The following is a 21,666-nucleotide window of genomic DNA, read 5'->3' on the forward strand; positions in this document are numbered from 1 at the left end:
CCAGTCTGCCTGACTCCCAAGTGTGGGTTCTTAACCACAGTGCCCCCTATTGTTTCTCCACCAGGGCCCACTTCCTGGCCAGGCTGTGAGGGGGTGAGGGGTGGGTACAGCTCAGCCTCCGAGGTTTCCGTGGTAGATTATAGTGGAGGCCCTGGGATTTGGGTTTCTTGAGGTGAGTTCTGGCTCCGTCTACTCTCCTTTGTCTTCTACATGTTAATCGTTTGCTCTTTCAGGGCCAAATATCATAAACTAAAGTTTGGGACAGATCTGAACCAAGGGGAGAAGAAATCTGATCTATCAGAACAAGGTACCCTCTCTGTGATCCTCCCCGCATGCCCACCCCCGCCCACCATAGCTGAACATCATGGAGAAGTGTGAAGGCGGGTGCCTCTTTCTTCCCTTGCCCCTGTAGAAAGCAGAATAGGCCCTGGGGACTGGGGAGGAATGTCATTCCTAGTACCCCCCCCCCCAGGTTGTCTTGTGCCAGGGACTGGACTGGGCCCTGCGGGGATGGGAGAGGGGTGAAGAAAGCCACTCCTGCCTGCCGTTCCCCTGGAAATAGGCATAGACACACAGACAGACGAGTGCATCCCTCTGTGTGGAGCCTGAGACAGGGCTCTTTACAGGGGGCTGCGGAACACTTAGGAAGTGAGTGAAGACTTCATGGGAGAGGCAGTGTTTAAACTGGGCTTTCATATATTCATTCAGTCATTCATCAGAAAATGTTTGTGGGCTGCTGCTTTGTGTCAGAGATCAGGGACGTGGCTGGCGGCAAGATAGACATGGCCCCTGCCTTATAGTCCCTCACAGTTTAAGCTCCTTGATAGAAGAATCAGTTTCCCAGCAGGGAAATGAGGGATGATATTCCAGGTAGAGGGTCAAAGTGCATAGGGAAGCAGAGAGATGTGAGGTCCTGTGGCCTACTAGAGAACAGGGGACATTCAGCACAACCGGGACACATGGTGTAAGCACCAGAGCTGGGGGTGGGCAGGGTAATGGTAGAACTTGGGCTGAGGCGAACTTACAAAGCCCTTAAAGTCTGCTCCAAACAGGAGCTGAGCAGGGAGTGATTATTATCTATTAGAACAGTGCCTGGCTCCCCCTGCAGTGTAAGGTCGAGTTCCTAGTATTGATACAGCCCAGGTACCCAGCTGGGCACATAGTAGGTGCTCAAGAAATATTTTGTTGAGTTAAATAAATGAATTATCTGATTTAATGCTCACAACAATCCCAGGAGGTAGATGCTGCTAGGATTAACTTTATTTCTCAGAGGGGGAAAGGGAGGCTCAGGTAAGTAAACGGATCCACTCAGGCTCTCACAGCTGGAAAGTGGCAGTCAGACTGGAACCCAGGTTGGCCACTTCTCTTAGAACCTGGACAGCTTTTTATGCAGAAAAATAACAAAACTGATCTGAGTTTAAAGATAGCTCTTGGGGGGTGGTCCCAAATGGACCAGTCAGGAGACAAGAGATGAAGAGCTTCAAGAAAGGTGTGAGAATGGAGGGCAGCAAGCAGGGTTCAAGCACTGTCAGGAAGTGGACTCCACGAGACCCCATGACAGTGACTGATTCGGGTCCCAGGGGTGAGGGAGATGATGGGGACATGGTCGGCCCTGATGAGACACTTGCCTCCTTTCTCTTCCCTCTCAGTCTCCAATGGCCCTGTGGAATCAGTCACCCTGGAGAACAGCCCGCTGGTGTGGAAGGAGGGGCGGCAGCTTCTCCGACAGTGAGTGTGCAGGGCTGTGGGGGCGGATAGGGAAGTGGCTCATTTGGCCCAGGAGATAAACCTCCAGATGCCACAGTCCTTCCTGTCCCCAATGAGGGCACTATAGTATCAGGGTCCCAGCTGGCCACTGCTGGGATGGCCTGTCACCCTGTGGGTGGCCCCCTGCCTGGGGAGAGAGAAATGGGGGTCCCTGCCCGAGGGAAGGAGGACTCTGCACGAGACAAACCCAGGGACCTTCACTCTTAGAAAGCTACCCTTTTGTGCTTGGGGAGCTTTTAATGCCTCGGGCATTTTTTTTACGGATAATGTTAAATTATTTTTTATTAGTAAAGAGATTTGTGTGCTGTAGGGAAACACAGGAAATCACTCATAATTCCATCATCCAAGGAATTTCATTACCTATAAACATTTTGACAAATACACTGTCAATCTCGTGTGCGTGTGTGTGTTTTATAAAAGCAAGGGTTTACCTTCACACTGTTCTATGGTGTGTTGCTTTTTCTAAGCCTGAGCATCTTTCTGTCTAAATTATGTTGCATCGTTTTAATAGCTGTATAATAGTCTGTCATATGGATAACAGTAACTTTCTGACGGCAATCCCTGGTGAATTTCATTGAAGTTATTTTTAATTTTTAGTGTTACAGACAGTGTGGCCAACATCAGGAAGCTATTTGTGTGTTTCCTTGAGTTCCTTAAACTAAATATCTAGAAGTGTAACTGTTAGCTTAAAATGTGTGCAAGCAGTAAAGCAATATGATAATAATAATAATAATGTGCAACACTTACCAAGTACGGACTGTGTGCCCTGCACATTTTATACACCTTGATTCCTCACCCCCTTGTGGTGTCCCTACTACATTTAGCCTCAGTTTCCCCCATCCAAATGCTGTGGTGCAGAGAGGTTATATGTTTGTAAAAGTCACTTAGTAAGTGGAGAGTCTGAGATTTGAACTCAAGCAGTCCCACCCCAGAGCCCAAGCTCTGCACCATTCTGCTTCCCTGCCTGGGGAGATAGGGGCCTCAGACATACTCAGATACAGTTAAGAGACAAGCAAATGAAGACAGGTGCGTGTGAGCGGCACAGCCAGGGTGCTCAAAGGGGCTGGGGGAGCAGGAACAGCTTCCCAGTGAAGGAGCCAGGTGGGGGGGTGGGGGGACCAGCAAGGGACAGTGTTTCACATCTTCTGAAGCACAGGTCCCATATGTTTTTCTCCCTCCCCTTCCCTCCCCTCTTTTAGACCACTCCCAGCTGACTTAAACTTTTTTTACTTGGAAAAGTTATAAATCTTCATATGAAAAAGTAAGAGAAGTAGGTTGCAAAAATTCCTTTTAAATCCCTAATCACCTTCTCTGGAGGTCACTGCTATTAAGTTCAGTATATTTCTTTCTAGGCCTTTTGGGAACATAATATAAATGTGTGTGTTTGTGTGCAGTGTGTACATTGTACACCCTTTTTTTTAACCAAACCTCGAATCATGCAAAACATAGAACTTACTATTTTCATTAAACCATTTATCCTGGCCGTCTTTCACTCGCACACTGCCTCATTTATTTTCTGTCTAGTACTGCCATCAGTGACTTGCTTTGTAGTCTTTTGCCTAGACAGGCCCTATTGGTGGGCATTGAGGCGATGTCTGTTTGGCTCCTCCAACATCACAGAAGCTTCCTTGCATGACAGCGTTGTGCATGTATGCAAGGGCTTCTCCTGGAATTAGTCTCGCAAGTGAAACTCCTGGGTCAAGGCCATAGGCTGACTTAAAATGTTGGTATGTGCTCTAAGGTTGCCCTCCAAAGCCCTGGCCCAATTTGCATTGGTTCCTGTGGTCCCCCCCGGGGCATCTGACCCATATTGGTCCTGCCTCCCCAGGTACCTGGAAGAGGTGGGCTATACGGACACCATCCTGGACATGCGGTCCAAGCGCGTGCGCTCCCTCCTAGGCCGCTCGCTGGAGCTCAACGGGGCCATGGAGCCCAATGAAGGGGGCCCCAGGGCCACACCAGGCCCCGGGGTCCTCAGCGGGGGCGAGTCGCTACTGGTGAAGCAGATTGAGGAGCAGATCAAGAGGTGAGCCCTTGGGTGCCGTGGGCCCTTCCTTTGTTCCTCCTCCCTCCTGATGAAGGCTAGGTCAGAAAAGAGTCAGCAGGTGTTCCCAGGTGCTCTGGTGGCCTCTTCTCCTGGAGTATATTGTGGGCTCTTTTATTCCAGAAGCCTCTCTCCCTTCGTTGCTGGGATCCCAGGATTCTGTTCTGAGACCATTGTGTCAGTACACACCATGCCTCACCTCCTGCCGGCCACTCTCCTTCGGCTCTGAGGAGGTTCAGAAAGGCCTGTGTGGCCGAGGGGAGCACCATGTGGAGGCTGTGGTCTCCAGTGAGAGGCTGACATCTTGGGTCAGATCGAGCAGGGCCCCAGGCCACGATAAGGACCCTGGAGTCTGTCGTAAGGGGGGAGGGAAGTCTGGTTTTGAGCGGGGTTGTGGTGTGACCTGATGCTCTCAGTCTGCTTTGAGAAGGAGAGGCTATGGGGGCAAGAGTGGAGGCAGGGAGAGCTGTCAGGAGCCCGGGAGAGAGATGGTGGGTGAGAGCAGTGGAGGGTGAGGAGTGGTCAGATTGGCATTGTTTGTCAGGGAGAGTGGACACTGGTTAGAGGACCAGGGGAAGAAAAGGAAGAAGCCTGACTCCAGAGTTTGGTCTGAGCCCCTGAGAGCAGCATTTACCAAGATGGGGAAGAAAGTTGTGGAGGCTCGGGATGCTCACTTTGGACATGGAAAGTTCAAGGGGCCTGTTGGAATTCCAGACAGAGATGCTGAGTGCCAGAGAGGCACTGGTCTGCTAAAGTGACCTCTCGTTCTCCAGCATATGGGTGTTTTTTGAAAGCTGCAGGACCATGTGCAGTCATGGAGAGAGTGAAGATGGAGCAGAGAAGAGATCTGAGGGCTAAGCACTTGAAGGGCTGGAGAGGGGAGGAAGAGGCCGCACCAGCGAAGGGACCGAGCTGACACAGTCCGTTTTGTGGGAGGAACGGTGGGCAGAACAGCATCCTGGGAGCAAAGCACATCCTGTTCTCAGGATCAGGGAGTGACTGGCTGCGCTGATGCTGCTGGGAGAGAGGACGGGCAGGGGGTGGGCAGAGCAGTGAGTGCCAGGATGGGCAGCCTGGCAGACAGGAGGATGAGTGCTGAGACCCTTCCGTCGAGTGGTAACTGCACCTGGGCAGTTGACAGGAACTCTTTAGAGCGCCAGCTTGGTAGCACAAAGGAGGCGGTTTGCATTTATCTGAAGTTTGAATTCCACCGTACTTTCTACCCTGGAGTCAGGTGTGGCAAATGCCCCCTTTGCTAAAATGTGTCATCAAGTTAGGAGGCATTAGCAGCAGTCCAGGAGGTTGAAGTAGGAGCGCCGTTGTCCCCGGGAGAGCCCCTCAGGACTGGGGTGTGGATTGCCCTGCTCTTTCCTGCTCAGGCTGGCTGGTGGTGTCCATGTGCCTTTAGAGTGGCTGGTTGCCCTCCCCTCCTGGCCGGTTTCCTGCCACTTTCCTGACCCACTCTGGCACTTTGACCAGGCCATGGAACAGGTCCTGCTGAGTCAGTGCCACGTTCTGTTCAGCTTTCCTGCTGACTCAGCACATGTGGGAGACATTAGCTCAGGGTTGGAGCTAGTCCTTCAGAACTTGGGTAGCTGCTCAGCAAGGAGTGGGGGCCCAGTCTGCGATCTTAATGAAGGCTTGCGTTGGAATGAGGGTCTGTGGGGCAGAGCAGGCTCAGGGCCCTGTGTGTGGGCAGAGTCTAGGCTGCTCTGGGGTGTGGGTTGGGCTCAGCCACTCTGGGTGCAGGCTCTGGCCACCAAGCCTCAGCCCCTTCCCATCTGGGCTTTGTCACCTGGCAGGACTAATGCCCCTCTGCCCCCTGTCGTGGGCAGGAACGCGGCAGGCAAGGATGGCAAAGAGCGCTTGGGTGGCTCGGTGCTGGAGCAGATCCCCTTCCTGCAGAGCTGTGAGGACGAGGACAGCGACGAGGATGACGAGCTGGACGGCGTGCAGCACAAGAAACAGCGTGTGAAGGTGAGCTTGGGAGCTAAGGGACGCTGTGCCCCCTTCCCTCTCTCCACTCCCTCCGCTCCCTGACCCAGGAGCTCGCTCCACGTGGTGCAGCAGCAGCAGAGCAGCTGGCTGGGGTCTGCAGGGCTGCCTCCGTGGCCTGCGCCGAGTGCGGCCTGCTCTCCTTTGCTCACCAAGCCCTTGTTTTAGTGTCACGGGGGCCAGGGCTTCCCCGTCAGGGCTTCTCCTCTCCTGCTGGCGCTCCTGTTGGTTATTTCCACCCTTTTCTTCAACTCTCAGGTTCCAGAGAGGCCTTTCCTGAACTTCCCCACCATGGTCAGCCCCACGCGAGCCACTCTCACAGCCTCTGCTTCTGGAGGTCTGACCACAGTTGGCCTTCTAGATTTGTTGATACGCCTGTTTTCTGTCTCTGTGTGCCCCGGTAGATGTGAGCTCCCTGAGGCAGGAGCTCTGTGGGCCTGATTGCGGCTCCATCCCCAGCACCCTGCAGAGTGTTCTCCGTAAATACCCTGGACGTGAATGAGGATGGCTGGGCCTGGGCTCGGCCTGGTGGGGGCTCAGCAGGACGCGGATGTCCCATCTGCCCTTGACATTGGGATGCAGCCCAGTCTGAAAGACCAGATCTCAGCTTGGCCTTGTGGTTTGGCCACCATCACTTGTCCAGCGTGTCCTACCCACCTCATCCTCGCTGCTTCCCTGCCAGGGCCACTGGGCCTGTGCTGTTGCCATGACGCTGTCCTCAGGCATTAATTTGGACCTTTGTGGGCCAGGCTCTGAGCTGGCAGCAAGGATGTGGAAGCAGGTCTGGCCCTTGACACGGAGGAGCTTGCAGGCAGTCACAGGCCATGGGACAGGCTCGGGGAGGAGGGCTCATGGGAGATGGCCTCCTGGGCTCTCCTTAACCTCCAGCCTTCCTGTCGGTGGGTCCCTCTGCGTGGGACCTCCTTTCCTTCCTCCTGCAGATTCTAGGAAGTCTTCCCTGACCATCCCTCTGCTCCTCCTTCACCCCACAAGGACAGAGGCCTTCTTGGGGCTCCTGCAGCCCGTGATCTCTTACCCCCCAACCCTGAGCACTCTGGGTCCTTCCCAGTGCTGTCAGTCTGTGTCTCCACCACCACCTCCAGCCCAGTGAGGGGCCGGTCTGTCTGGGTCTTTGTTCTGTCTCTGCCGTCCCCAGCACACCTCAGCACAGGGTCCTGCCCCAGTCAGCACCAGAAGAGGGGTCCAAAGAAAACCTGGCTGTCTTCATGTCTGTGGGTCTCTAACTTAGGTCCCCATGTCTAGAATACCTGACCCCCATTTAGTGCAACTTTTACTCCTTTCAAACCTGACCTTGTATGTTGCCTCTTCCTTAGTTTTCACCCTCCCCTAGTCCTTTGCATCTGTCCCCACATGTCCCCCACCTCTCCTCTGTGGCAGTGCATCTGGCCCTCCGGTTCCACACAGCAAGCCTACAGTGAGGCCTCAGTCCTGAAAGACCTGTCCTTGCCACTGGGCCAGCCATGAGACTTTGGGCACGGAATTTTCTTTGTCTTAGTTTCAGTTTTCTAACCCATAAAATAAGGGTAATAGTCTCTGGCTCTTTGGGTAGTTGAACATTAAATTAAAATGTGTTCATGCATGAAAAGCCCTGGGCTCACGGGGGCTGACACCCTCTCGGAGCTCAAGAGACGTCAGCTAGGGTGACTGAGCAGTGTCTAGTACTGTCTAGGACTGACTACTCTCTGCAGCGTCCGTGATGCTCTAGGACTAATAGCATCAGATGTGATTGTGGAGTGCAAGTGGACGAGGCCCTGCACTCATGGAGGCTTCAGAGCAGCTGTTACAGGTTCACACACCCCAGCCCAGCTGTTGCCTCTGTGTTCTGTCTAGACCTTGACCCTGGATCTTCTCCTGGAAAGGAGCACAAAGGCACACATGTCCCATTCCCCTGGTCCCCCCTTGCAGGCCAGAGACTGTCCCCTCACAGATGCCTGAGAAGTTTTGCCTCCAAAATTTGTGCCCTGTGGACTCAGCTTGCTTGGCTGGCCAAGGCTGGCCCCTTGGGTGCCCGGGGGCAGGCAGAGGAGGGAGAAGGCTGTAGTGGGGAGGGATTAAACCGGCACTTAAGGCAGAAGTCGGAGGTATCAGCATTGATCATTTTGAAAATCCCTTAAGCCATTTATAAAGTGGGGTCTGTGGTTCCGAGAGCTCAAGCCCTGGCTGGGACTTGATGTAAACTCATGAGGTTTACAGAACAGCCGGATAGATAGTGCGTATTCAAGAAGTAATTGTATCGCTAACCTCTCATGCTCTGTGTAAAAGGTAATACAGGTATGGTGCTTCTCCTAAATCCACAAGTCGAGGATGAATTAGGAAAACAAATCCAGGTGGTGTATTAAGGCTGCTGGATTAGAGCCCCCAGCAGACTCAGTAGTCTTTTTCTAGGCTTTTCTCTCTTTTCCCAGAATAGAATGAACTTCATTGTTTCCTGTCATTCTAAAAGTAGTAGGTGCTTATCATATAAGAAAGGACATCCAGCCGATGTGGAATGCTACAAGGAAGACTTGAGAACCCCAAGTACTGTCCCACCGCAGAGGAATTGCTGGGATTTGGTGACTTTGGGCCATGGTCTCGCTCTGCTCCCGTTCCCTCACCTGTGATGAGGGAATACTGATTCCGTAGCACAGTAACAGTTCGCAGGGTGGCTGGGGATTAAGTGAAATCGTGGCTACAAAGCTTATTCAGTGGGTCTAACCACTGCAAACGCTGGCAGGAAGGTAGGCTAAGTGTTGATTTTTGTTATTACTCTTATGCCTGTGCTGGAATTCCGGAGCCTGCTCTTCCCACTTTGTGTGCCTCCCACCCTCAATTCCACACGTAGACGCAAAGATACATCCCTTCTCCCCCACAAAGAGGGTGTACTATTTTCCAACTTTTCTTCACAACAGATGCTGTGCTGGGGGGTGGGAAGATCCTGAGTCAGAGCCGGGGGTGGGGGTGCTGGGGGAGCACCGTCCTTGCCCCTGTGGTGGGAGCCTCCGCGGGCCCCCAGCAGGGGGAGCACAGCCGGCCATGTGCAGCGCTCGGGGAGGAACCCCGGCTGGTGGCTGGTGCCCATGGGCCCAGGCGGGGTGGGCCAGAGGGCCGGGCCCTGGCTTAGCTGTTCCCAGAGAGGGGCAGTTTGGGTCTCTGGACAGGAGCCCCACTGACCTGCCTGGTTTCTCTGTGGCCAGCTCCCCTCCAAGGCCCTGGCGCCCGAGATGGAGGATGAGGACGAGGAGGATGACTCAGAGGATGCTATCAACGAGTTTGATTTCCTGGGCTCAGGGGAGGATGGGGAAGGGTCTCCAGACCCTCGGCGCTGCACTGGAGATGGGAGCCACCACGAGCTGGGTGAGTTGAGGACTTGCTAGCCGGCCTCTGCTTGCCTGTCCTCCCAGGGTGAGGGGCAGGCCCTGGGTCCTACCCCTTCCACACAGAGCCCCCGCAGCTGCTTCCCGCCCCAGGGCCTCTCCACCGGACGGATACACTTCCTGAGAGGACAGCGGCTGCGGAGAGCAGGAGGCCTGCGCCAGGGTCATCAGGCCCCTCACCCCTTCCCTGGAAAGTCCCCATGGGTCGCAGTTAGGCCCAGCCCTTCCTGAAGCAGAGCCTCCACCCTCCACGGCGTCCCTTCAAGGAGGGACCAGAACAGTGGGGGAGAACACGCGGGGCAACACTGTGTCCCCCCGCCAGGAGGGCCAAAGGAGGCATGTGGCATGGCCGGGCACTCTGAGGCCCAGGCAGGGGGAACAGCTGGCCCCAGGCTCCAGGTGGTCGTAGCTCAGTCTCTGCCTCCTCTGCTTGTCCCCATCCTTACCTGGAGCCCAGTGCTCCCTGAGGCCCTGGCTTCCCCAGCCCTGCACTGGCAGGAGGGGCTGCAGGTGGCAGGAAGGCACTGCCTGCCTGTGGCCAGCTAGAAACTGCTGGGTGATCCTATGCTCTCCTCCCTCCAGAAAGCCGCCGGGTCAAACTCCAGGGGATTTTGGCAGACCTGCGGGATGTGGATGGGCTGCCTCCCAAAGTGACTGGCCCGCCTCCCAGCACCCCCCAGCCCCGGCCACATGAAGGTAAGAGGCTCTCCCACCCCCACCCCAGTCCCGTGGGGCCACAGCAGAGGGAGGCTGCAGAGCTAAGCCCAGAGCTTCTGTGTCCTCAGTGTCGAGGCCCGGCCTCTAGCCTGCAGCCTCCCTGTCCCAAACGTTCGTCTGTCTCTGTCTCCCTCTCTTTTTGTGTCCTGCCCTGTCTGTCGGTCTCTCTGTGTCTCTTTCTTTCCAGCTGTGATTCTTGATCTTGTCCTCTCCCTGTCTCTCTTTCGCACTCCTTATCTCTCTCTCGGCCTCTCTCTGTCTTTCTCTCTCTCCCTGCCCCTCTCTGCCCCCACCCTCCCCTCCCCCTACCAGGTTCCTTTGGCTTCTCCTCAGACGTTTTCATCATGGACACTATCGGGGGCGGGGAGGTGAGCCTGGGGGACTTGGCAGATCTCACCGTCACCAACGACAACGACCTCAGCTGTGATGTAAGTTCACGGAGTGTCCCCCACCCTCTGCTGGGCCAGGCCTGGTGCTCAGGCTCCCGCGCCTGAGGATTGGACTTGCTCATTTGGCAGCCTCCGTTTTACAGAGGGGTGCAGGTGCAGGCGGGTGGGGGACCTGAGCGGGGTTACAGAGGCTCAGGGCCTGGAAGATGCTGGAGCCTGCCTGCTAACCCCTGCGCCGAGCGCCTCCTGCCCTCAAGGCTCCCTCCTGCCCCGGCACACGGCAGGTCCAGGGAGCACCCCCAGGCCGAGGCATCCCAGGAGGAGTGGGCTCTGCAGACTGGCAGCCGTGCTGGGGAGATAGGTCTCTGTGAAGGAGGGGGGTTGAGCTGAACATTGAAGGCAGGATTTGGGGTGCAGGAAGATGGCAAACCCGGAGGATTGATGGGGGAGCTGGGGAGGTGGCCTCAAGTCAAAAACCAAAGGCAGGCGAGTCGGCCGTGAATGGGGCTGATGGGGCAATTGGGGCTGGAGGGGAAGGTGTCCTCATGGCCAGCACTGAGCCTTCTGAGGATCCTTGGGGGCGGGGGGTGCCTCTGCCCATGCAGTCGACTGCCACTTTTAGCGGGCCCCCAGTGATTGGTGACCCTGGTGAGGGCGGAGGGAACTGTGGATGCCAGGAGGGCTCTGCTCTCCCCTCCAGGGCGTGAGGGAGGATGGTCCGAGCTTGACCCTAGGAGGCAGCGGGTGCCAAGTGACGGCCGGTCCCCTGGCCTCAAGAACCTGGTGGAAGTGACCGTTGAGCCGGGGGTATTGGGGGGGGTGCTGCAGCAGGCTGAGGGGTCGTCAGTGGGAACCTTCCCCAGCCTGGCCCTCCCTGGGCTCCCAGCCCAGTGGGCAGCTCCACCCTCCTTCCCTCCGTCCGTCAGGGCTGCGCAGTCGGTCCTTCCGGCTTTGTCTCCTCACACGTGCTCGTGGCTCCACCAGCCCTGCTACAGGCCTCTGGTCTCAGTGCCGCCGTCTCTCCCTGGGGCGCCCTCGTGGCCGCCTAACTTATTTCTCTGCAGTCACTCTTTCTTTTAAAGACAGATTTATTGAGATAGAATTTGCATACCATATAGTTCATCCATTTAAAGTGTACAACCCAATGGTTTCTGGTACGTCCTTCACTATGACTGATTTAAGAATACTTTTATCACCCCAGGAGAAACCTCCCACAAAAGGACAAATATCGTATGATTAATCTCATATGAATAGTTAGAATTAGCAAATTCTTGGAGACTGAAAGCTGAGTAGGGGTTACCGAGGGTGGGAGGAGGGGACATGGGAAGTTCCTGCTGAATGCCTTTGAGTTTCCCTTCGGGAAGATGAAAATAATGTGGACATGGGTGAGTCATGCAGTATTGTCAGTGGGCTTCACGTCACAGCGTGCTCACCGAATGGTTAAGATGATTTTTATGATATATGTATTTTACCACTGTTTTTAAAAAGAAAAGGAAAAAAGAAGAAAAGACAACCCCCCCCCAGCCTTCGTCTCCAACTCCCTGCTCCTCCCCCAGCCCTAGGCAACCACTAACCTCTACTCAGTAACGATTCATAAACCGCACAATTCAGCCATTTAAAGTGTACAATTCAGTGGTTTTTAGTATATTCACAGAGTTGTGCTGCCATTACCACAATCCATTTTAGTTTCATCACCTGAAAAAGCAAGCCCCACCCATGAGCAGCACCCCCATTTCTGCCTCCCCCTCCCAGCCCGGGCAGCCGCCATTCTGCTCGCTCTCTGGGGATTTGCTGTCCTGGACATTTCATGTAAATGGAATCTTAGGCTCTTGGGCTTCTGTGACTGGCTTCTTTCACTTGGCATCATTTTTCAAGGTTCATCCATGTTGCAGCATGTAGCAGTGCTCTGTGCCTTTTTTCTTTTTTTTAATTCAGCACCTATTTTTTTGAGCATATACTGAGTTCAGCACTGTGCCAGGCACTGTATAGTAGTGAAAATGGCACGTCGCCCTGCCCTTGGGGGATGTGAGTCTGGCTGGAGGGAAAAACGTTAACAAAGTACTTGCACATAGATAATTACAATTGTGATAAGTGCTGGAAAGAAGTCCTACCAAGCTTGAGGTTTTGTGATTTTTTTAATCTGATTTTTAATTTATTTTTTTTAGAAGAATTGCTATTACTAACAATGCCACATTACAGGTTTAAAAATAGGAAAGTTTTGTAAAAGTTTTTGCATGGCTTTACAAAATAAGAATGTACACACAAAGGTGTGTGTGTGTGTAGGTATGTGCTTACATATGTAGTGTGTGTGTGTGTTTGTGTACGGAGGACTTGGAGGAAGGACTTCCATTCCTTTTTATTGCCAAATAATATTCCAATATCTGGATATACCAAATTTCATTTATTTGATTTATTTGGCTCTTAGGAGTAATGCTGTTATGAACACTCATGTACAAGTTTTTAAGTGAACGTGTTTTCAGTCTTCTTGCTTATATATCTAGGAGTGGAATTGCTGGATCATATGGTGACTATGTTTATTTGTTTGATGAACTTCCAGACTGTTTTTCAAAGCGGCTGCCCCATCTGACATTCCCACCAGCAGTGCATTTGGGGGTTCCAGTTTCTCCATATTCTCACCAACACTTGTTACCATCCATCTTTTTTATCATAGACCTCACAGTGGGTGTGAAGTAGTATCTCATTGTGATTTATTTTTATTAGAGCAGTTGTAGGTTTACAGAGAAATCATTCTGAACATGCAAATTTCCCATATCCACCCCCCAACCTATCCACACAGTTTTCCCTATTATTAACATTTTGCTTGAGTGTAGTACCTTTGTTACAATTGATAAAACATAACAATGATGATTATATTATTCACCATAGTCCCTAGTTTACTTTAGGCTTCACTTTTGTGTCACTGTGATTTTAATTTGCATTTCCCTGATGGCTGATGATGTTGAGCATTTTTTCATGTGCTTATTGGCCATCTGTATACTTGCTCTGAAGAACTATCTATTCAGATCTTTTGTCCATTTTAAAATGGAGTTGTTGTCTTGTTATTATGGAGCTGTAATCTTTACCTCTGCTAATACAGCTGCAGCCACTCTTACCTTCCCCTCGTCTGAGTTGCACATGGGCCAGCCAGAGCAAGCCGCATCATTCCTTTGCTCTAAACCCTTCCATGGCTTCCTATTTCTCTTTGGCTTTTTTTAAAAGATGAAATGCAGATTCCTGCCTGTGGCTTACCATTTGCCTCCTTCCGACCCTTCTGGCCTCATCTTCTGCCAGTGTCCCCCTGCTTTCTGCAGTCCAGCTGCGCTGGCTTCCTTTCAGACTCTCCTTCTGCCCTGGCTCCTCCTGCCTCAGGACCTCCATACATGCAGTTTCCTTCCTAGTCCCCCTCCTCTCCTCCAGATAACTCCTGTTCATTTTTCAGAAGTTGGTTCACACATCACTTCCTCAGGAAAGCCCTAGTGACCTCCATACTGGAGGCCAGGCTGCATTTTCACTTTCCTATGCACTTGTGAGATGACCTCTTGCCCCTCTCTGAGCTGCGAGCTCCCGAGGGCTCAGGCTCTCCTTTGTCTCCCCAGTGCCTGGCCCCATTCCTGACGCCCTGTAGGATCTTGTTGAATGAGTGAGGGGACCACCCGGCAAAGAGGGCACGGGGAGAGCAGCCCTGGCTGGAGGCTGAGTCCGCAGGGGAATTCTCTGTGGGTCTGGGTGGGGAAGGGGAGAGCCCTTGAAGTCGGGGTGGCAGTGTCTGCATGACTGCCACTGAGGCAGCCCCCCCACCCCAGCTGTCTGACAGCAAAGATGCCTTTAAGAAGACATGGAACCCTAAATTCACCCTCCGCTCTCACTACGACGGCATCCGCTCCCTGGCTTTCCACCACAGCCAGTCGGCTCTGCTCACCGCTTCTGAGGACGGCACGCTCAAGCTCTGGAACCTACAGAAGGCAGTCACAGCCAAGAAGTGAGGGCGGCCCCAGATGGGGTGGGATGGGGCATCTGGGCCCAAGGGACTGGGGTGAGGGGGTTTCAGTGACACCCTGCCCATCTGTCTCCCATAGGAATGCTGCGCTAGATGTGGAACCGATCCATGCCTTCCGGGCTCACAGGTAGGAGGGCTGGAGAGCAGGAGGCAGGCCAGGGCCACACCCCGCTCCTTGTGTTCTGCAGACTTCAGTGGCCCTGGCATCCACCTCTCACCACAGCCTGTGAGAGGAGGAAACAAGGATGGGTGCGGGTGGGCAGCTTTCCTGGGTGGCACAGCCAGAGCCCCAGTGCTCAATCCCTTTTGGCCGTCCTTGAGAAATGCTAGTAGACAACTTCCTGGCCCCTTGGGAGTTGGGGTAGGGGAGGGGCTCTGAACTTTTTGTGTCTCCCCTCCACTCACCTTTTTACCCTCCAGGGGCCCTGTGTTGGCGGTGGCCATGGGCAGCAACAGCGAATACTGTTACAGTGGTGGGGCAGATGCCCGTATCCACAGCTGGAAGATTCCAGACCTCGACATGGACCCCTATGATGGCTACGGTGAGGATGGGTCTGCCCCGTCCCCCTTTCCCTCCCATTGGCCCCAGGGCCCTCTTCATGCTTCAGGGCCCAGAGTGCCTCCCCACCGTGCCAGCTCTGTGAAGTCCTGGGAGGGCAGAGGAAGGGGCTCGCAGCCTGGTTCAGGAGGCAGGGCTGAGGGCAGGTGGGGAGTACTGCACAAAGTCAGTGATGGTTGAGCCGACTTTCAAGTGTTGGCTGTTTGGAAGGCCATGTCAGGGCATCCTGGGTAGGGGACCAGGACATGCCAGGTCTCCTGCTGATAGCACAGTGCAGCCAGGGGTTAACCAGGAATTCTGTGTGCTGGAAGTGGAGGAGGTTCATGAAGAGGAGGTAGGAAAGGTGAGATGGGAGAAGGTACTGGGCCAGGTTGTAGGGAGTTGGGGACTTGTCCTTGGGGGAGCTTTTTTTTGAGCTGTAAAGTAGGGAGGTGACCCCCTGTCCCTGTCGGCTTCTATTCCCCTGCCTCTGACTCCTCTGTTGATAATCCTCTGATCACACACATGGCCTGGTGCTCCATTGTGTCAGGTAAGAATTTAAAGGCCTGTGCCTCTGTTGAAAGAACCTACCATTTTCTGGAAGAACAGCCTTGCCCTGTGAAAGGTCAGGGGTCAGTCCCAGGCAGTATGTGCTGTTGGCCAAGCAAGCCGCACACACTGGGTGTCAGTGGGGCTCAGGCCAGAGCCACCTGAAGCAGTTGGAGAGACCAGGCATGGTTGGTGCATTGGGTGGGGGCAGGGGCGGGCTGACTGGTGAGGCAGACGCCAGGCTGGGAAGGGCCTCCGGACCCCTGAGCTGCCATCGTTCCTCCTTACCTCACCTTCTTTCTGAAAGTCATGCATTGAGCACCCACTTTGTGCCAGGCATTATTCTGGTCCTGGGGAGGCAGCAGTGATGGAGAAATCCCTGCCCTCTGGAGCTTCCATTCTGGGGTGCCTTCAGGGCCCTGAAATCTGCCCAGAAGAGCTGGCGAGCTGAGTGTGAGCAGCCACTGGGTGCAGGGCATAGTGGGAAAGACTCAGGGGAGACGGTGATCTGTGCGTGAACAGATGGATGAACGGGTGGTGCCAGCCTAGTCGCCAGGGTCTCTGTGAGAGCTGGTGCTCTGGGCTGCCCAGGACAGGGCTGGGTGCAGGGGCTGGCGGCCCTGACACAGCTTGTTTCTTCCCTGTGGCGGGTCCAGACCCGAGTGTGCTGAGCCACGTCCTGGAGGGCCACGGGGACGCCGTGTGGGGCCTGGCCTTCAGCCCCGCCTCCCAGCGCCTGGCCTCCTGCTCCGCCGACGGCACCGTCCGCATCTGGGACCCCAGCAGCAGCAGCGCAAACTGCCTCTGTACCTTCCCCTCAGCCAGTGGTGAGTGCAGGGGGCCTGACATCCCCCACAGGAGCAGTAAGAGCAGAGGCGGGAGAGCGGGAGTCCTGGGGAGACCCAGGCTTCCCGACCCCTGGCCTCCCACCCCCGGGGCAGGGATGGGTCCGGGCGGCAGCCTTTTCTCCCTCCACCCTCAGAGCACGGGACCCCCACCTCAGTGGCCTTCACCAGCACCGAGCCTGCCCACGTTGTGGCCGCCTTCCGCTCTGGTGACACAGTCCTGTATGACCTGGAGGCTGGCAGCGCCCTCCTCACGCTGGAGTCCCGGGGGAGCAGCGGTAAGGGGGACCCTGAGGGCTGGGGGTGCTCGGTGGGGAGGGGGATCTGAATGCCTCCACAGCCCCGGTGAGCTGACGCCCAGGCAGCTGGAGGGGTTCCCCTAACACTGGGGGCTCTGAGCTGCCACTGGACCTGAGCAGGGAGGAAACAAGGTGCAGGATGGGCCCCCACAAGGCTTAGGGGGCTGAAAGGAGGGAGAGCATGTCCTGGACTCTCCTGGGGGGCCTGGCTTCATGCCTGTTCACACACCACCCCACCCCCAGACGGCACACGTGCCCTTGTTACAGACGAAACACCACGGCCCAGCAAAGGAAGTAGCCAGTGTGCCCAGCTCACCTTGACATCAGGCACGGTGTGGAGTTCTCTTGCCTCTGTCTGTTCTCCCTGATTTTCCCCTTGACAAGCCTTCCCTCGCCCCCTTTTCCTCCCAGGCCCCACCCAGATCAACCAGGTGGTGAGCCATCCAGCCCAGCCCCTCACCATCACTGCCCACGACGACAGAGGCATCCGTTTCCTGGACAATCGGACAGGTGAGGCCCAGCCTTCCCGCTGCCCACCACCACCACCACCACCACTACCGCAGCCAGTTGTGCGTATGGGAAGAGGTGTAGTCCAGACTCAGGCCGCAGAAACCTGCTCTCCACGTCACAGGGCTCCAGAGTGTCTCTTCTGGTTCTTCACCCTCCCCGTCCAGGCCCGGAGTGGAGAAATGACCCATCACCCCCTTCTCTCCCTTCAGGGAAATCTGTGCACTCCATGGTCGCCCACCTGGATGCAGTCACCTGCCTAGCTGTGGACCCCAATGGCGTGTTCCTGATGTCGGGAAGTAAGTTGGGACCTCCCCCAGCCCGTAGGGAGCCAGGGTATGCCCCGTCCCCAGTGGGGTTGAGCTCACTGTGCTCGCCAGGGGCTGAGGGTGGGGGGAGACTGGGGCCAGGTGGGGGGGCCTCTCAGAGACAGGAACCATGAGGGCAGTTAAAGCAAAGCCATGTGGGCACCCAGCCCCGCCAGGGCACTTCACCTCCATCCCCTCATTGAATCTTTAAGAACCCTGTGAGGTGGGTGCTGTTATTACTGCAGTTTTACAGATGGGAAACTGGGGCCCAGAGATGTACATAACTTGGTCACTGCCTTGTGGATTGCAGGAATGAAGCCCAGGCGTATCTGACTCTAAGGCCCCATGGTGGTTTTTAGCACACGGCCCCTCCTGCCCTCTCTGCACAGGGGCACTAAGGCCCGGCAGTGGAGGAGGGTGCCGTGAAGGGGATGGAGTGGGATTTGGGAAGGGCTGGAGAAGGGTCCATAGTTCCCCACAGGGATGGGGGATGTGAGTCTGACCAGAGCAGACCCTGCCCGGGCGAGGGGCCTCCACTCACCTCCGCTGCCCAGCACTGGCCCCACCCTGTGACGGGCTGTCAGTGAGGGAGTGGGTGAGAGCAAGTGTGTGCTGTGTGTGCCTGTGGGAGTGCGTGAATGCATGGGTGCACATGGCGAGCAGTGGGTATGGGGAGGGTGAGGGGCCCAGCCCACCGTGCTCCATCCTTGTTGGGGTTGGCCGCCTGGCCCGGAAGAACGGGACTGTTGAGGGTTCAGGGAGAGCACACACTGCAGATTTCCTGCAGGGCCGGGGTCCCCACAGAAAGGGCTCAAACCCGGTTGCTGTTTCTGTGACTGAAAATTCAGAGAGGTGAGCCTCCCTGGCCTCCCATGGCCCCCTCTTCGATCCTTGGGATGCCAGAATCTGGCCATGTCCCTCCAGTGGCTCCCCTGTCACCATACTGAAAGCCAGAGCCCTCACCACAGTCCCCAAGGCCCTGCCTGTCCTCTCCGGGCCCTCTTTCTGACCTCTGCTCCCCACTCCTCTGCTCACACTCCTGCAGCCCCCTCCTCGCCGCTTACACTCCCGCAGCCTGCTCCTCGCCACCTCTTGCTCTGTGGCGTGGAAGGCTGTCCTGCCTGCCATGCTGCCTGGAAGCCTCTGCCTGTACCCCCTTCTCTGCCCGTTCTTTCCCCTCATGCTCCCTGGGCTCCTTATTCAGCAGGATGGTTTGTTAATTCTGTTTTCCTGTGTACTGCCACTGCCGTTGGCTGGGATGTCAGTGCCTTGGGCAGGGAGAGTTACAGGTCCCTGTGGGTGCTCAGTAGCCATTTGGTGCTTGGAGAGATGGCTGAGGACGGCCCAGAGAAGGGTTCTCCTTTGGGCCGGATGGCGGGAGGTGACTGGGCAGAGGGACGGGAGAGAATTGAGCCCACCCCAGGACTTGGACTAGGCCAAGTGAGGGCTCACGGGCAAGGGGTGTGAGCTAGCAGCAGGGGTCTGGCTCTCAGTGACAGCCCCTTCTGCTCCCACCCGTGCAGGCCACGACTGCTCGCTGCGCCTGTGGAGCCTGGACAACAAGACCTGCGTGCAGGAGATCACGGCCCACCGCAAGAAGCACGAGGAGGCCATCCACGCAGTCGCCTGCCACCCCAGCAAGGCCCTCATCGCCAGCGCGGGCGCCGACGCCCTGGCCAAGGTCTTCGTATGACACCCCTGCCCCTCCCTGGCCCCCTCGCTGGCTGGGGGTGGGGCCGGCAGGTAGGCCTGAGGTGAGGGGCGCTGGGCCCGGGGGTTCTGCAGGTGAGGGGGGCTGAGGGAGGCTCTGCCCCAGAGGGAGACGTCCCTGTATCCTCACCCCTCGGGGCCCTCCTGCACTCTTTCAGCCCTGGGGGCCTGCGGTCCAGTCTACCCTCCTCCTGTCCCCGCAGGTGACTCCCCACCTGCCCTGGAGCCTGCTGGTGCTAGGGGCCTTTCCCTGGGAAGCCCCGCCCCCGAGGCCTCGCCCTCCCCAGCAGCACCGGGAGCGGCCAGCTGGCCCCGGGCCTCCTTCAGGACGCCCCCCTCGAGGATCGCCTGGGGGGTTCTCTTCCTGCCCTGGCACCCACTCCTCTATCTGAGTTGCCTTCTCCAAGCAGCACAGCCAGAGTTGGGTGCCCTAGGGGATCAGTTTTTCCAAGATGCCGGAAGGTGCCAGGCTGTCCCCTCCTCTCTACCCTCTCGGACCTGGGTGGGAGCTGTGCTGGGAGGAGTCCAGGGAGCCGGGGGCCACAGGCTCTCCTCAGGGGGAGCGCCCCAGAACCCCGCCCATTCACTCCACACTGCTTTCCAGACACTAACTCCACCTCCAGGGCCGGTCACTGCCTGGGGGAGAGGAGGCTGCCCTCAGGGCCAGCACCCCGACCCCCCAACACTTTTCCCAGGGCAGCCCCCCAGACCCCCATGGGGTCACCCAGAGGGAGATGTCCTTCTCTTGCCCTTCCTTGGGGCATGGAGGGTGGAGCAAGGCCCCTGGGTCCCCCGTAACTCCCTGTATATCTGTATAAATAAATGGGATTTTAATGGAGCCCCCCCCCCCGGTTGTTATCACTGTGTGATAGTCTGTCCGTCTCCCCTCCTGACCCCTTCTTCCTCTATTTATTTCACTCTTCGTTTGGGTTCCGCCCTGTGCCCGCCACCCCTTCCAGGGTCCTGTTTATAAGCCCTCCTCTCGCGCGCCTGGGCTTGTATGTGAACGATTGTCCCAATAAACCTTTGGAGTAACACGGTGATGGTGCTGACTGTTGGGGGAACTGGGGACTTTGGCGGGGGTGGCAGAAGGACTGTTGGGGGAGGGATTAGCTGGCCTTGCTGGGATTGGGTGGAGTTTGGAGAGGGGATATGACGGGTTAGGGTTTTGTGGTAGGGCAGGAGGGGCACAGAGCTTGGGTGGGGTGTGGGTGGAGGGGCGGAAATGGGGGCAGAGGACCGAATCTCCCCCCTTCCCTTCTGTCCCTAAGGGCTCGCTCCCCAGGGACAGAGCAGTTGGGGCAGAGCCCTGACAATCAGGTGATGTGAAGTGACCTTTCAGCTTAAGACTGTCCACCCATGTGTGTGATGGGGGGCAAAGGCCAGTGCCCAGAGTACCTACCCCCTCCCCCGGGCCTGAGCCCATGTGGAGCAGGAAGGGAGAGCCTGGGACTTGCCAGGGGCAGAGCTCCTGGCTGCAGGGAAGAGGGCGTCTGTCCAGCCCCAAGGATCCCTCACAGCGGGAGCCTATGGAACCCTTCCCTGCTCTGGGGCTCTGCACTGCTTTTGTGCCCACCAGGCACCAGGCCCTGTGCTGCCCCCTCCGCTCACTGTACCTCACAACCTCAAGAGGGGCCAACATTCCCGCCTTGCAGAGGATGAGATGGAGGACAGGGGTGGTCAAGGGGCTTGACCAGGGTCCCCAGCAAGTCCCATCTGACCCTTGAGCCATTTTCCAGATGCCTCTACCCGCTGGTGTCCCAGGCCAAGTCCTGGCACTCCCTGGGCTCGGCTTCCTCTGTACTTTGGGGGTGACATTCCTGCCCACCTCATTAGTGGCAAGGACTGTGTCCCCAGGGCCTAGAGCTAGGCCTGGCCCCCGACAGCCTTGTGAACCCACGAGGACGGAAGGAGGCCTGAGAGCCGCACACTCGGAGCGTTAGCAGTTCACTGCAACAGTCATCTGCCCATCCAGGAAAAGCGTGCAGGCGGGCGGGTGGCCTCAGGTGACACTGGCAGGAGCCTGCCTGGCTGTGGGCTCCACGTGGCCTTCTCCCCCCCTTCAACCCTTTGGGTCTACAGCTTCCCCAGGTGGTGGTTTGCGTTTTCGCTCCAGCCTCAGACTTCCTTCCTTCCCCAGCCCCAGCCCCCGGATGTGGTGACGGAATCACTACTGTACCGACTTCAGCCATGCACCAGGAAGGGGGGCTCTCCAGGCAGCCCCGGACCCCAGCCACCCTGCCAGCCCATCTCTGAGATACCTCGGGCTCACACCCGGGCCTTGACCTCTCGTTGAAGGGCGTGGGCCTGGGAGCAAATCTTGGTGATCTTGGACAAGTCATTTTGCCCTTCAAGCTGCAGTTTCCTATATGTAAACCAAATGGTAGCTGCTATTTTATTATTAACTGGGTAGGAGAAATCAAGTCTGAATCGCTAGGGAAGGGGCTGGAAGAGGTGTTTTATGACATAACAGGCCCTCAATAGATACTTGTAGGTGAAATGAATGAATATACCCACCCACGAGCTCCTGGGTGTGTGAGGCACACACCTCTTAATATCCTTCATCAAAGTACAGTGACAGCCCCCATTCACACGCATACCCACAGTAACCCTCTGAGGTAGTCCGT

General features: G+C 56.3%; 1 protein-coding gene across 1 annotated transcript in view; it reads left to right on the top strand.

The window, feature by feature from the left end:
* STRN4 (striatin 4) overlaps window positions 1-20,076 on the top strand; it is a 27,721-nt gene extending 7,645 nt beyond the window's left edge. The window contains 16 exon segments of the mRNA XM_037818998.1: window positions 234-307; window positions 1,650-1,728; window positions 3,596-3,793; window positions 5,647-5,788; window positions 9,001-9,160; window positions 9,763-9,876; window positions 10,210-10,325; window positions 14,090-14,265; window positions 14,363-14,410; window positions 14,704-14,825; window positions 16,027-16,197; window positions 16,353-16,493; window positions 16,926-17,024; window positions 17,234-17,320; window positions 18,853-19,083; window positions 19,243-20,076. Of these exon segments, the coding sequence (XP_037674926.1) occupies window positions 234-307; window positions 1,650-1,728; window positions 3,596-3,793; window positions 5,647-5,788; window positions 9,001-9,160; window positions 9,763-9,876; window positions 10,210-10,325; window positions 14,090-14,265; window positions 14,363-14,410; window positions 14,704-14,825; window positions 16,027-16,197; window positions 16,353-16,493; window positions 16,926-17,024; window positions 17,234-17,320; window positions 18,853-19,022 (1,897 nt within the window). The 3' untranslated portion in view covers window positions 19,023-19,083; window positions 19,243-20,076.
* The last annotated feature ends 1,590 nt before the right edge of the window (window positions 20,077-21,666 follow it).

The sequence above is a fragment of the Choloepus didactylus genome, chromosome 27 (assembly GCF_015220235.1).
Source record: "Choloepus didactylus isolate mChoDid1 chromosome 27, mChoDid1.pri, whole genome shotgun sequence".
In the NCBI taxonomy this organism is placed as follows: Eukaryota; Metazoa; Chordata; class Mammalia; order Pilosa; family Megalonychidae; genus Choloepus; species Choloepus didactylus.